This window comes from Takifugu rubripes, chromosome 20, assembly GCF_901000725.2.
Source record: "Takifugu rubripes chromosome 20, fTakRub1.2, whole genome shotgun sequence".
Classification (NCBI taxonomy): Eukaryota; Metazoa; Chordata; class Actinopteri; order Tetraodontiformes; family Tetraodontidae; genus Takifugu; species Takifugu rubripes.
Genome location: NC_042304.1, coordinates 743428 through 759182, shown reverse-complemented (window position 1 = coordinate 759182; position 15755 = coordinate 743428). Strand labels below are relative to the sequence as shown.

The window sequence follows — 15755 nt, the reverse complement described above, 5'->3', positions numbered from 1 at the left end:
CACGGATCATTCCCAGGAGAGCTCCAAACATACTGCATCAGAGGTAAAAAAAATAATAAAAAGAAGCCAACAAGCATCTTGTTCAGCTAACCAGCAAAAAACTGTTGTCAATTTTTAATCTCCTACCTGTCGTGTTTCGGTTTCTGGACGGCATCCGGGGGCAGGCCGATCGCTGAGGGGCGCGGAGCCTCCAGCGCACCTGCGGCTCGTTGCGCACTAATGAGCGTCTACTTAAGGCCACCCCTCCTAGCGGCCGGTGCCGGATTGTTGCTTTTGTTCGCGCATCTAGCTCCAGCTCCCCGAGATCGCCTGTCCTTCGCCTCATTGTTCTAGTTTTGTGAGTTTTTTTTCCTGTGCTTAGTCACCTTTTTTCAGTTTTTTTCCCCGTTGGTTTTTTCCCATTTTGAATGGTGATTTTTCGTTCGCTCTTTCAGTTGATACTTTTCCCGAGTTTTGTTGTTACTTTTTTTTATCTTGCTTTTGTTTGCACTCTGCGCCTGGGTCCTGGCCTGCCAAACCGCTCCATAACACTACCAAAATAAATCTGATAAACTGTTGCCAACTGAGGGCCTTCACCTTCTCCATGAGAAGACAAACGGAACTGTTTTTTTTTAAAGATTTACTGAACCTTTGGTCTTGAGACTTTGTTATTGTGTTATTAGATTTATTTCCTTCTCTCCACTTTTGTCTTTTTACTTTACTCTAAGAATAAACTTTAATAAAAAGCAACAGGTTAGTGACAATTAGATCCTTGAGTTTTACATCATGTGTTTGGCAGATATTGCTGCCCTGCATATTGTTTCCATCCATAAACTTGCATATTGCATGGAGTTCTTGCTGAATCTACCCCGGACTGCAAGTACTCCTCTATAAAAACCTGTTATGTTTAACTATATTCTACAGACATATTATCCTATGCTCTCAAATGAAGGTGGAAGTGGTTGACAAAAGCTCAGTCATCCACCAGTAGTGGAGAGGGACTGTAAAAGCTCTACTGCTGGGTTGGTGAAGGTTTCCGTCACCTCTGTCTTCTGACTCGCAGTCCTTTTCAAGAACGCCAAAAAAGACCTGTTGCCATGTGGCGCTGTTGCAGATGCTCACTGTTCGCGTCAAGACATGTCGAAGCAAATTGTTCTCTGCTGCAATGATTGATGAGAAATGAGTCATTTTTTTGTTAAATTAGTTCAGGAAAATAGTAGGAAACACTACAAATTGCTGAGTAAAAGAATATTTTCCTATTTTTAACCAATGAATCTGCTGTCTTCTGAAGAGCTGTGTTTGGTGGACTCTTGCCTCCTCCTTTAAATTGAGAGACAACAAGACATTTTTCAAATGTAGGAAACTGGCTGATGTGTCCAAAAATTACTCTGTTTTTTCCCTATCTGGGCTGTCCAGGTCCGACTCCTGACTCCCACTGTAGGCATCAAGCTTGTACTGATCTTCCTCTGGACAATGTGATAGAATTCTCTCAAGGCTTCAAGTATAACTGTCCAGGAGGAGGACGAGTCTAAAGGTATAGCTCATGATCAACCAGGAACTCAACATAATCCACATTTAACGGCAGCTGATTGAGAGCAGTTTGGAAAGAAGCTGTCATCTTAACAGTAAAATCAAGACTCTGCTTCTCTTCCACAACATTCAACATCATGTCAAGAATGTTAACTATGATAATATTGGCAGTGGCTGGTCAGCAGGCTGAGCAGCATCTTTCAGTTATTTAGTTAGTTTTAGCATTCTATCGAGAGACGCACACACATTATTACATATATGTGTGTATGTATATATATATATATATGTATATGTATATATATGTGTGTGTGTGTGTGTGTATATATATAAAATCTCTTCCTTGCCCTCGTGGGCGGTGCCTCCTTCCTCCAGACTCCAGAGGCCTGGGAGTCTGAGGGTTCTGCGCAGGATCTTAGCTGTTCCAAGGACTGCGCTCTTCTGGACAGGGATCTCTGATGTGGTTCCTGGTATCTGTTGGAGCCATCTACTCAGCTTGGGTGTTACTGCCCCTAGTGTCCCAATCACTACTGGGACCACTGTTGCCTTCATGCCCCACCTTCTCTCCATCTCCTCATTCAGCCCTTGATACTTCTCCAGCTTCTCGTGTTCCTTCTTCCTGATGTTGCTATCACTCGGGATTGCTACATCTATCACCACCACTGTCTTCTGATGTTTATCCACCACCACCATCTTGTCAGTCTGGATCTGGAAGTCCCACAGGATCTTGGCCTGCTTTTTCTCCAGCACTTTCAGGGGTGTCTCCCACCTGGACCCTGGGACCTCCAGTCCATACTCAGTGCAGATGTTCCTGTACACTATGCCAGCCACCTGGTTATGGTCCGTATATGCCTTGCCTGCTAGCATTTTGCACCCTGCTGTGATGTTCTGGACTGTTTCAGGGGCATCTTCACACAGTCTGCACCTGAGGTCTGTGTATATATATATATATATATATATATATATATATATATATATATATATATATATATCCCATGCTGATATTGAGCACTTAATTAACTTTTTTGAAAGAAACTCCTCTAATTTAGCCAATCTAAATACTTTGGTGTGGACGTGGTGTGGAATTTTTTCGCATGTTAGCTAGAACAGATAGCAACAACCAAAAGAATCAACTGCTGCTCTCCAAAGATAAAATATTGTTAACCTAAGCCAAGATAAAGGGCAAAAAATAATATTAACTGGAACAGTATTTTAACCATGGCAAAGACAAGTTCAAAAATAGAAATCAGACAAACGGACGGACAGACAGAGGAACCGTCAACCAGCTCTCTGAGGACAAACCCTCTGAGGGAGCATGGGGGAAGACCTGAGAAACAAATCTTGTTTCTGCCCACGTATGTGTCTTGGACAACAACCTGAGCGCAGTATCAACTATTGTTCCCTCAAGCTGCTTTGGTTTTTGTGTGATTAAACCTTTACACAAAATAGAACAATTTGGAGCACAAAAACAAAATTTGTTTTTGTATTCCAAACTTCCCATGAATTGCTCAAAGTTTTGGAGTTGTCAAGGTCCAACCTTCTCTGTTTGCATCTTTTGGTCTAAATCACGGACATCAATCAAAACGGTGCAACAACTGCAGGAGACGATGAATCCTCCTAAAGAAGGATGTGTTGGCTGTAGAGCAAAGCTCCTGGATGAGCTGGTCAGTTGCTTCCACAGTGGAAAGATCTCACTGTACATTTGGACAGTGATGCCAGCTGGTGCCGTGTGTTGACTAGAAAGGCTTTCATGTCAACATTGTTCCTTGGTGTCTAAATGAAATGATACTGTAGTTGCGTAAAAAATGAAGGATTAGGCAGAGTTGGACCCGAAAGACCCCTGTTTCACAGCCAAGCTCCAAATCCTAATGAGCTGCTGTGGGCACCGCCCACAGATGGGCATTGCCCCACCCAGACAGCATGGTATTGCCCTCACACATTATGGCACAGTCCACAAATGGTTATCTGCCCATCTGTTCTGCCAGGAGGAATATGTGAGGATGGCGTTGCCTGACCACACCTTCCGTGCACATGACAGAGGTTCAGGCAGTTGTGTAGAGGTGAAGCGAGGATAAATGGCAGATCCTTGCACTGGTAGCTGTGGTCGTCTGGGTCGAGATAGCCAGCACCAGGGAGGGATTATTCAAGCCACCTGCACTGTTACGTAACAGTCTGGCAGAAATTCGACAGGCACATTTTCAGTGACATTCTCTTACTCTTCACTAAACATTAAGATTGTTTTTGAAGCTGACACGGGGGGAAGGGGGGGGGGGCACTCTGGATAAGCAAATATGTTGAAGCACTGCCAGAAGGACTTTTGTACAATATGTCCTCTTTAAGATGAAGTTTTGTTCATTTCATGTTATCCAGCACTGTCTAGAGGAGAGCTGAAGCTGTAGCCTGTTTTTAGGAACAGAAAGCTATCATTACCTCGCTGTGACAGCCCCAGATCTTTCTCTTTCTGTTAAAGCATGCAGCTGCGTAAATACACAGGTCACAGCTTCCTCACCTGAACATGCAGCCTTTTGTATTATTTATTGTCCATAAGGATTCAATGAAACATGCCAGCTGTAATGTTCTTCACTGACTCGTCAATATGCCTCAAGACATTTGTTTCTCCTAAGGAAGAAAAATACTTCAATTATGTGGTTAAATATTAACACTTGATGTATATAATTTTAGCTTGTGCTTGGTTCCCTTCAGTTCATCATTTCTCTCTTGTCCAGACCCGAGGCTGCTGCTATTGTTGGCATTAGCAAAAACATCTCTGATTGGACTGTAAACATTCAATTTTACCCCACATTCAACAACTCCACCACCTTGCCCCCTGTTGAGCTGTGCTGCCATGCTTGTTAGCCTGCTAACGGCTGGGGGCCACTCTCTTTCTGCTCTTTGCTTGTGAGATCACCCATTTCTGGGTTGCTTCACATTTGGAAAGGCAGAGTTAGTGTAAGGGTTCCCTTCTCCTTCCCAGAGGTGCACACCGTTGCTGCAGATAAGTGCGGGTGGAGGTTTATTTAGCCTTTTCTTACCCTCAGCACTTTTATTATTAATAATCAGTCCCACCAGGATTTTAGGACACAGCAGCTTTTCTAAAAAGTTGCAATAAAAGTTGCCATCAGTTCAACTCTGCACCGCTTTGCTCTGCTTCAGAACATCTCAGGCATCAAACTGAGAGACGACAGCCTGCCTGTCTTTGCCTGCTAGTAGTCAGGCTGTTTAGCCAGGGACAGAGGGTCTATTGCTCCATTTTTGTTTCCTCCAGTATTGTAGTTTTCTTTTTTTCTCCACACAGTATAATAAACTGCAGCTTATGGAATAATTCTGGACTGTACACCAGCAAATATTCCTCATAGCACCCGCCTGCTGGAGCAGCGGGCTGGGGGGTGGGTCCTCAGATGGATCATGCTCCTAAGACTTGCTGGAAAGATCACCTTTTTTATTCTTTTATCCTCCTTCAGATTCAGTGGGGCTTTTGTCCTGAATGCAGTTTCACTGGACCAGCTCTCTACTTTTTAAAGCTGCTGGAATGTGCAAGGAAGCAGCCTATGGTTGAGCTCCTTGATTTTTTGTGTAGATGGGGATTTGGTGGGAAAGAGTAGGAACTAACTGTAATGTTTGGGGTTTGGTTACCACGGAATTCACGGCCTGTTTTTTCAGATGATGTAATTCTAAGGCCAGGTTGCACTGTAGCTTTTAGCGCATGCTGAAGGGGTTTGCAGTCAAGTGTGAAATGGTTGGGACAGGGTTCAGCGTCAACAAGCTTGAGGCAAGCGTCTGTGGTGCACAGCTAGAAAACGGTGAAATAGTGAAAGGTTTTTCCTAGAGTTCAAATACTCTGGAGTCTGTCTCTCTCACAAGTGTTGGCAATGTCAGAACTGAGCCAGAGAGCGACCCCCTTCCAGGACTCCCCCCCCCCCCCCCCCCCACACACACACCTGGTTCACTCAGCTGTAGTCAGGTGACCAAAGGAATGCGATCACAAATACAAGGAGCTAAAAGGGTCTTCTGAGGCTGTGGCCCATCACAGAGACAGGGGCAAGGAGCTTGTACGTAGCATCATTTAAGAGGTCATTAAAGCAATAATAATGAGGGTCAGGTCAGGTGAACCCTGAGCAGCAGTAGTCTGGAGCGAGGAAGAAAGTCTTTCTCGATCGTACCAGTTTTCATGGCCCAGTTTGTTTAGAATGATGTTCCTTTCTTGTGATTCTGTTTTTAGGATGGAATGGGGTTGTGATCTAATCTTCCCAACGCTGTGCCCCCACTACTGATGGAACTGACCCTCCATTGATGGATTCATCCACACTCAGCATGAGAGCCTGGGACATTTCTCTTCCAAAACCCGACTTTACCTCATTGATGAGCACATCTGCTGATTTGATGAAACCACACAGGGATTTTTTGAGCAGAGGCTCAAAAATGTGTCCGTGCATTCATCTTCAGTTGGTGAGATGATTTTAAAATTGTCTTTTCAGAATGTATCACTAACACCAGCAAAGTGGACCAGATTATTACACAAATATATTAGTCAAATCACAACAGCAATTTCCTGTGAGCTTGACTGGTCCTGACCCAAGTCCATCCTGGATTTGTTAGCACCGTATGATTGTCCAGACCCCTCAGCTCATCAGGGACAGCTTGCCCTGTGTATGCCTTGTCTTAAAATATTAGGACATGTTGACTTTTCCAGGGAAGAGTTATTGTACGTATATTATGAACTGCTATGTGTATATAGTGTTTAGACCATGGAGGCTGCAGGGTCTTTGCTATGGTGTGTCGCTCAAACTGGGTATACTGGGTAAACTGAAAGAAATCAGATGGTGGATTGTGATGGACAAGTTTGCTGCCCAGATGAAGCTATACAGCAGGAGAGTTGCCATGCTGACAGTGTGATAAAACCTTTTAAATAACACCATCAAACATTATAAATCCAGTTGTTATCTTGTCTTTTCAAATTTATTTGGTCATTCTTCTGCAGACATCACCACTCTCCCCATTTGTCCTCAGTTGTGACCTGACCAAGAGTTTGCATGAGCCTGAACATGAATTCTCTGCTTTCCCTCTCTGTGCTTGGTGATAATTGTGCTGCTGCAATGAAGTCATGGGAACTTTTCAAAAGGACAAACTCTTGAAAAATACAGGCCGATTTTCAATCTGTGGCATTAAAAATGTGCCGAGTGGAGAAGAGTGTCATTAAAAAGGAGAAAGGTATAGCTGCCTTGAATGACACATTCACAGCAGTGGGAAGTGGCTGCATAGATGTATAAGTGGTGAGAAGAGGAGCACAAAGTCTGGGGATAAGAGAGGGGGCATAAATATGCATCACCTTGGGTATCTTTGCAGAGGCGCTTTGACATATGCTGAGAGCACCAGCTGAGGCTTCAGGCACTGCCTTTAAATTTAGCGCAATCCTTCGTCGGACGCTGAGAAGCTTTTACTGGTTATGTGCTCACCCCTGGCTGTGTGAAAAGCTACATCCACTAGACAGTCACAATGTTACCAGTCTCTAGTGCATCAAAACCAATATCAGCCCCTTCTAAATTAATTAGCAACCCTTGCCCTGGCCTGCCTCTGTAATAAGTCTCACAGGGAGCAGAAGTGATGGGCTCGCCAGCATCCTCGCCCACCCCTTCACGTGGCCTGACAGCTTTTTTCTCCTCAGCTCTGGTCTTCCAACATCCCTCTCCTCCTACATGGGGACAGATGATAAACCTGTGAAACAATCGCTCTCTGAATTGGCTTTGTGTCAGAGAGAATTAAGTCATGTTCTCTAATGGTGCGTAAGGAAAAATCTCTGCAAGCTGCTGGCACCACGGAGATGTAACATGACTTTTGAATATTAGAGCCCACAAATCAAATGTTAGGTCACATTGAAGCAGCTCTTTAATACAACGGGATGGCCAGGGATGCAGGTATGGCGTCTTCTTTGTTGTGTCCAACATCACTGCACAACACCATTATAGAAATTGGCTATATAACTTAAGCTGTGACCCCTTTTCAGAATGAGGTTGGAATCTCTCCATATTGAATCTGCCAGAAACTCCTCAACACTGCAGTAAATTGACAGCCTTGCTAAAGGCCTGCAGGGTTGGAGGACATCGACGTTATACCTGTTTTCTCCATGCGTTCTCCTCAACTCGTACTCATTGTCCTGTCTATCCGATTGTTCTCATTTCCATCAACCTTTTCTCTGTCATTGTGCTTAAGCTCAATCATTGTGCTCACCTAATTCTAAAAGAAGCAGACATTTTGATTAGTTTATTGCACGTCATGTTTGTTAACAGCTTTGCAAGCAGAAGAGAGAAGGTGTGATAGAATCAAATCTCAGATATAGGTAACAACACAACCAGCTCGCATTAGATCTCAGAATATAAAACACAAAGTCCTCAAGCACAGCATTGTTCCACAAGGTCGAAGAAGGTGAATGTAGATCCTTTCACTGATTCATTCTAATATATGCACACGGGCTGTGCACTGTTTGTTTATAGAAAGGCTTCCACCTCTTATGTCACTGATCAGAAACAAGCAGAGGCTGTTTAAACTGGTTTCCTGTGTTCTAATAGAATGCTAAACAAAAGTGACCTGAAAGGATGATGAAAAAAGGGAATGTGTATAGTACCAGTAAAAGGAGGCTGTGACGATAAATGTTGGGTGAGTGGGTGTTTGATCTGACTCCTGAACCCTACACCTCTTTGGACTGGGCTTCCCATCTTTAAATGAAATTCCTTCTCATAAAAAATGATAGACCATTTGTCATCTGGCAGCTGTGAGTCACGTGTAGAGTGGTGGTTCTAGTGATATGAAGGTCATTGGTTTGATCCTGGGCTCTGCTGTCTGTATGTGCAAGTGTCCTTGAGCGCTGAACTGAAGCCCTAGCTTCTCCAAAGGCTGTGTCCAGTGCACCAATTAGTTATATCTCCTGATGAGCTGTGACTCTGTGACAGAGTATCACTACAGACTTGTGTGCATATAAGTGCATTAAAAATAGGGACTACTTATCATATAGTCAGAAACAGGTGAGGAGGTTTCCTCCTTTTACATAGCAGATGCAGAAAACGTCCAGTGAAATGTAGGTGCTGCATTCCTGATTTTAGTGTTGGCACTGTCCTGTTCTGGCCCGTCAAGTGTAGATTCCTTGGACTTGTCTCTTCTGCTCCACACTGAACCACTCTGCTTTGTGGAACCAAGACAAGGCTGAAGAGAGGATTTAGAGGAATTTGGTCCTTCAGCTCATTTCTTCACTGACAGCCAGGTTAAGCAGGTTTGTGTTGTTTGTTTAGTAAGAGTAAGAGTGCCAGATTTTTTAGGAATTAGACTAGATTCAACCAAACCAATTCCTATTCTAAACATTTGGCAATTAAAATAACCATGTGCAGCAGCAGATGTGGACCCTCAGAAGCAGAAGTGGAGCCATAAAGGCATGGAGGAGGAAAGAAAGAAGTAACAGAACATAATTTACTTGAATTTACTTCATAAATTTAAAAACAATTCTTAGATTTCAGCGGACTAGTTTGAAAAAGACTGACAGAGGATTAACAAAACCCAGTTTGAAAAACACCAACAGAGGATTAACAAAACCCAAACGGCTAAACAGTGTTTGAATGAACAACAACTGAAAAGATCTAAATGACCTAAAAATGGATCCTGCCACATTTCTCACATCCTCAATCGTTCTCATCAACTATGCAAACATAACAGTTGCTCAACAGCAAGACAAGTTTTTTTGAACAGCTTAAATAGAGAAAGAGAAAAGCAACAGGTGTGAAAAATGATCATTTCACATCCAATAGTGGGGTGTTTCCCTAATTTTAAAGGTGCACTTTTAAGCACCTGTGATGCAGATGATGGTGTTTCAGAGAGAAGCTCATTTATTCACAGGTAAATCCTACTCTCTCAAGAAAATGATCTGGGACCCAGTTGTACCACTGAGGCTTATTTTTCATCGAGTCGACCAATATTTCATACAAAGTCTCTCCACATAAACATGTCTTTGTCTTTTTAGTGACGTTAATGTGCAGCTTGTTGGCTGCTTTGGCATATAATATCAATGTATAAATGAACAAACGCAACTTCATTAAACTATGAAGTATATTATACAAGGAGATGAGAACTGTGTTAAATTGAAGGGGATATAATTGTGGTTTATTTACATGGTATTTTAATAGAAATGGAGTAAATCACCAAGCAAATAGCTGCAGTTTTTCTTTTGCTCTTCTCTATGAGCCACAAAACACTCCTTTGTCTGTGTTTGCTTCAACATCAGTTGGTCAAACAGGGATTCAGCCTTCTGACAGATCGTCCAATCATCATGCACAAACCCAGCGTCATGCCCTGCCCATGGACACAGGTGAGGGCGGGGCTTGGGACTCAATCTATCAAATGAGCATTTAGTTTTGCTGCAGAGATAAAGTGCCCTCTGTTTCCTTGTTGATGTCCACAAATGCTGAACTGCACCAGGTTTAATGATGGAAATGCTGCAGGAGAACATGAGGGAGCTTCAATCTTCCTGAGAAGAGGATTCTGAACCAGCTCCTTAGACTGTTCTCGTGTAGGACTAAATGTATCCAAAACAGTAGAGATTTGATAATTTATTTTTTGACATTTTAGAGGAAGTTAAGCTTCCCTGTCGTTCAGGGAGAAAGATAGGAATTTGTCATAGTCCCGACGTGAGGACATAAAGATGTCCGGAGGTAGTGCTTGTCAAAGTCTATAAGGCCATTGCACACTACGTGACACAAACCACAGAGTGAGATGTTAATTGACAAGTAAAAATCATCAGCATCAGCATCTTTTGATTCCTTTGACTTGCATTCAAAGGGACGGTGATGATGATCTCACAGCAATAAATAAAAACTGCAATCACATTTTACTGAAGGGGACAGAAATCTCCATTTTCTGAAAATGAAATTCTTTCTTTGCTTACCACTTTATCTGTTAGCCAGGGTTCTTAAGCAGCCGTTCAGTGGGAGCATTCTTTACTCTAATCCACATGTAGCTGTGGCAAGGATTTTCAATACTCCATAAATTCAGAGCTTATCTCCAGACAGTGACTAGTAAATAGTAAGCAATTCTATCAATCATGGAGCTCCCTGCTGTGTGATTCATAGTAATGTGTTTCCATTTAAAACTCCCCCAGGGTGAAGGGGAGAGAAGAGCAGCATCAAATTCTCCACAACAATCAATATGTGGAGCTCCAGCAGCTCCTGCCTCCACGTGCCCAGGGAAAAGAAATGTATTAAGGTAAAGAAAAATGCATTAGAGTGAAATGTGTTGAGGTGAAAGGAGAATAATCAGGAAGAAGACAACGCAATGAGAGGCTGGAAACATGAAAAGGTCTGAGTGGAGTGGCTTTAGAAGGCAGCTGTTAATGCAGTGGTACATTGATGACAGCTGTAAGCTCCTGACACAACTCCCTCCTTCACTTTCTCTGGTCACATATTCAGGCTGGTACACATCATGTCACCAAACAGAAGATTTTAGTAATTGTTTTTCTTCTACATTGGTTAGTTTCAAAATATTTCAGTGACCTGTGGAGCTTTCCATCTTGAACAGAGGGGTAGCAACAATTTTGGCCATGTTTGTAAGTGTTCAATTTTGCCCCAAGGTAATTCACACATCTAAATTCTATATAAAACCCTTGTGCTAATCATTGGCACAAGCGAGCTGGAGTCTATCCCAATGGGCACTGGGAGAGTGGCATAGGTCCACACAGACTCATGCAGATTACAGAGACCTACGACGCAAATCTATCATCAATCCAAGTTGTGACATATCAGTTTGAAAAACAAATTCATTTGTTTTGCATGTGAATTCCTCCTGTTTTCTTCTAAGGCTCAATGGTTAAATTTTAAATCATTTAACTAATTCTCATTAGATTTATCAGGGAGCATAACATCCAACCAGTATTGACTCGAGAAAGAGATCATAGCCGGCTATACAGTTATCCTGCTCAACCTTGCCTTGAGTGTGTTCATGAATGCAGTTGGGCCAAAATCTAGAGGCCTCCTGTTCGAGTCTGGAATTCGGCAGCCCCACAGCAGAGCCTTTTGATGTTCCGAGCCTGATGTTCAGAGACCCGAAACATCCTGAGCTCTCAGGAAACAAGATAGCTGATGGTCAACATCAGGTCAACATCATGGTGTTTTCTCCAATATACTTAAGGGTTGGAAGGATGTTTCCATGATGATGTGTGCCAAATGTAGAGTTGTGTATTCTTTCCAATTAATTACTTTCATCAGTCCATAAATTTGTATGTAAAGAATCACATGTTCATATCTGTACTTGCATTCATGTTTGAGACACCGATGAGACTCTGAATGAAGGTGGGGTCAACCTTGTTGTTTGGATCAATGCACAGCTCCTAGGTTTCCTCCATTGCACCTTCCCAAGGCACCGTGAGCTCAATGATGTAGACAAGCTTTGGTGAGACTGCCCACAAAAGAAGGTCTGCTCACAGGTAGTGATCTCACCTGCAAAGCAAAGCTTCTGGCACAAGTCTACCAGCAGTTCCCAATACTTTGTCCTGCCTGATCAGTGTCAGGTCTTGTTGAGTTGATTCTGGGTTCACCCTGCCCTCTCTGACAAATTATTTATCCTGCTAATGGGATGAAAGATGAGGAAGGACTTTCTAAGCACTGCTGCAAGACACTTTAGGATCTGGTTGTGCCGACAATTGGTCTTGTAGCCCGCTACGATACAATTCAATGTTTCTGGCCTTGGACAGAGAGGGAAGGCTAGGGTTTTTCCTTTCCACTGACCATTGTGAAGGGCTACAAACGTGTTTTACTCTTAGACACAACAATTTTACAACAGCAGATGTCTGTTAGATAAGGCCGAAGCTCATTTAAAAAAATCCAGTTGTGAACCCCTGCACCACCATGTGCCATTTCATTTGAAATTAGTCTTGCTGAGGTTGACTTGCTTCTTGCAGCAGCCCCTTTGCAATCTGTCCCTGATACTGTAGAGAGATCAGCAAATCAGAGGAATAAACAAAACTGGTTCCTGTTACATGTAGAACTCCATCTTCATCTTGAGAGTGCCAGGACACCTAAACACTTGGTAATTGCCATGTTAAACTTATTACAATGATTGACTATTAGAGTGAAATCAGTGAACCAAGTCTTTGAGTTGGCAGTTTTTCTGGTGATTCTTTGACTCGGGTTAGTGAACCAATCAGACAGACTGTTTGAGACTGGTTTATCCAGTGAGTTAAAGGTGAAGTCAACAGCAGTTTGCCAGCAAAGTCCTAGGATCATATATTGCAAATAGTATTTATTGGAAAAAAGGGAATAAAATCGGAATATGATTCAATAGTGACTTGTTATTCCTGATTCACTACAAAGATCTGAATCATGTGTTTTATACATGGGACTCAACAGATGAAAAGATCTCACCACTTGTAGCAGGTTACTGCTTTGAATTGATGATGACAATAATGAGGGAATGTTGAAACAGGCAGAGGGGTATTTACTTATTCACTCTCACAACATGAAGACCAGCCTGAAGATGATGCAAAGCAAAATAAAAAGGAACCAGAGGAACTACATCTGACACAATCCTCATCAAATCGGCCAGTCTTCCAGTTTTCTACATCTCACATTAAGCCTCAATAGAGGACCTCCACAAGCAGCATGAAGCAGCAGATCAGAAAGTATAAGGAATGTTGAGATCTGTGGCACAGCAACAGGCCCTGGCTGTGCAGCTGTGCTCAGAATTGGACGTTGGCATTTCGTCACATCTGGTTCCTTGTGCCAATTTACATGCAACAGAGAAAGTCAGATAACTGATGGGAAGATCTCCTCCTCCTCAACACTAGGAGTCAATTTGCATATTTAAGATGTCCCCTTTCTGGTTGACCACATATTTTTTCAACTGGAGTCAAGAGGCAGACGGCATCTCTAACAACAGGAAGATTGAGACTGAAGCTTTGTTCATCTCGTACAGTTTACTAAGATGAGACACATGCTGAGGTCATACACCAGCGTGGAGGTGGTGGAGCATGAGAACACGTGTTCTGTAGTTTAATGACAGCAAAATGTTACCATGGAATTGTTGCACTTCCTGCCACTGATGGCCTTTTTGAAGGTTTCGATTTTTATTTCTCTTTTATGTTTGAATCCTGACATCTTTGAAAACATCGGTTGACTATTTAATGGTGAACAAAAGAAAATTATGTTTTCTCTATTTATAATATTTAAGTTCTTAATAGTGATTCACAGAGCGCAGGGCTACTGCAGTTAGAGTCCAGGCAACTTTTCTTTGTAATTTGTCACAGCTGCGGGCGGCCCCTTGGGTCCTCTTTCACCCCGCGCACCTGTGGCCAATCAGCGCAATCACAAGGCCCTTTTAGGTCCCTGCTTTACGCTGCCTCCCCGCCAGATTGTTCTCTGTAGTTCACATGACTCTCCAGCGTTTTACTGCCTGCCTGTCTGCCTGGTCTAGACCCTGCCTGCTGCCCGGTAAACCCAACTGCCTTCTGTTTCTGACATCGCCCGTGGATGTACTCGCCCAGTCCCCGCTTCCCAGTGGGTCCAACTCTGCCTGCCTGTACAACCCTGAAAATAAAGCAGTATTTAACCGTACTCTGGTGTCGCTCTTGGGTTCTCGTCTGGTCCCTGACAGTACAATCTGGCCATCAATTAACCCAGTGCACAACCCGTCCCCGCTGGACCGTCTGGAACGGATCGAGGGGATTCTGCAGCAGCATGAGGAGGCGGTGGCGTCGTCCGCCGCAGAGACGAGACGCGCCGCGGAGGCGAATGAGCAGGCGTTTGTGGTGCTCTCCGAACAGCTCTGCTGGCTGTCAGCACGCCTGAACCTGGCGGCGCCTCCCACTCCTCCCCTACTGATGTCAGGTCCTGTGTTACTGCAACAGGGTCCCAAACGTTGGGTGGGTTGGCGAACCCGAACGCTATGAAGGCGATCCAGAGATCTGCGACACCTTCGTGGTAACCTGCTCCCTGCTGTTCTCCCTGCAGCCATGTTCGCGACAGAGGCTGCCAAGGTAGTGTACACCATCACGCACCTCACCGAATGGGCGTGGCTCTGGGGAACAGCCGAGTGGGAGCGCCAGTCGGAGCCTTTCTAAAGCTTTCTCCGCTTTCGTTGCCGAGCTCCACAAGGTGTTCGGTCTGGGGAACTCCTGGTCCTCAGAAGCATGTCGGCTGATGATGCTCTGCCAGGGAGGGAGGTCAGTGTCCGACTACTACATCAACTTCCGCACACTGGCCAGCTGGAGCAAGTGGAGACCGGCCGCATTGGTGGATACCTTTGTGCACGGGCTAGCAGCATACATCAAAGACGCACTGGTGGTATATGGTGGTTCCCGGCTCCCTGGATGGGGCCATTGGCCTCCGAGTGGATCTGCGGGTTCAGGCTCGTCTGCGGGAGAAACGTGAGATGAGGCACCTCGCGGTGGCAGACGAGTTCTCGACAGAGGCCGCTCCTCAGCCAGCAGCACCTTCTGGAGAAGAGGAACCCATGCAGCTGGGCCACACCTCGCTCACAGGGGAGGAGCGCAGGCGCCGCCGCTGGTCCAACCTGTGCCTCTGCTGCGGTGGACAGAGCCAATTCGTGGCAACCTGTCCAGTAAAAGCCCAGACTCACCTGTAACTGGGGGGATACAGGTGAGTCCTATTGCTTCTTCTCCCCAACAACCCCGCCTCTCGCTCCAGGTTCGCTTCCTACTTCCCGGGGGCCCACATGACCTAGCTGCCCTCGTCGACTCTGGTGCAGATGCCTGCCATATCGGCAGAAAGGTGGTCCGGCAGCTAGGTCTCGAACGCGAACTACCGGTGTCTTCCTTCCAAGCCCAGGCGTTGGACGGGCATCACCTGGGGGCATCCACCACTGGACGGGCTTGGTAATAATGTTGCTGCCTGGCAACCACCGGGAGGAGATCCACTTCGACATCCTGCAGGAGATGCTCCTCCCCTTGGTCCGACAAGGGGAGGTCCTGATACGGAACCTCGACCAATCAGCGCAATCACAAGGCCCTTTTAGGTCCCTGCTCTATGCTGCCTCCCTGTTAGATTGTCCTCTGTAGATCACATGTCTCTCCAGCGTTTTCCTACCTGCCTGTCTGCCTGGTCTCGACCCTGCCTGTCCCCGACAATCCTACCCTGACTGCTCCCCAGTAAACCCGACTACCTTCTGTTCCTGACATCATCCGTGGACGGACTCTCCCGGTCCCTGCTTCCCAGCGGGTTCAGCTCTGCCTGTCTGTACAACCCTGAAAATAAAGTGGTGTT

At 44.8% G+C, this 15755-nt stretch overlaps 1 protein-coding gene and 2 long non-coding RNA genes across 3 annotated transcripts in view; 1 reads left to right on the top strand and 2 right to left on the bottom strand.

Annotated features, from left to right (window-relative positions):
• LOC105418701 (uncharacterized) overlaps nucleotides 1-692 on the bottom strand; it is a 20260-nt gene extending 19568 nt beyond the window's left edge. Inside the window, exon 1 of the long non-coding RNA XR_965787.2 lies at nucleotides 127-692. This is a non-coding gene — a long non-coding RNA (uncharacterized lncRNA). The remainder of the gene's footprint in view (nucleotides 1-126) is intronic.
• The window catches only part of LOC115247191 (uncharacterized), a 67870-nt gene that overhangs the window by 37804 nt on the left and 14311 nt on the right, over nucleotides 1-15755 (bottom strand). The window lies entirely within an intron of this gene.
• LOC115247187 (uncharacterized) overlaps nucleotides 1-15755 on the top strand; it is a 16386-nt gene extending 631 nt beyond the window's left edge. The window contains exons 2-4 of the mRNA XM_029828003.1: nucleotides 5726-5952; nucleotides 10643-10746; nucleotides 13948-15755. Coding sequence (XP_029683863.1) covers nucleotides 5797-5952; nucleotides 10643-10746; nucleotides 13948-14422 — 735 coding nt within the window. The 5' untranslated portion in view covers nucleotides 5726-5796 and the 3' untranslated portion in view covers nucleotides 14423-15755. The remainder of the gene's footprint in view (nucleotides 1-5725; nucleotides 5953-10642; nucleotides 10747-13947) is intronic.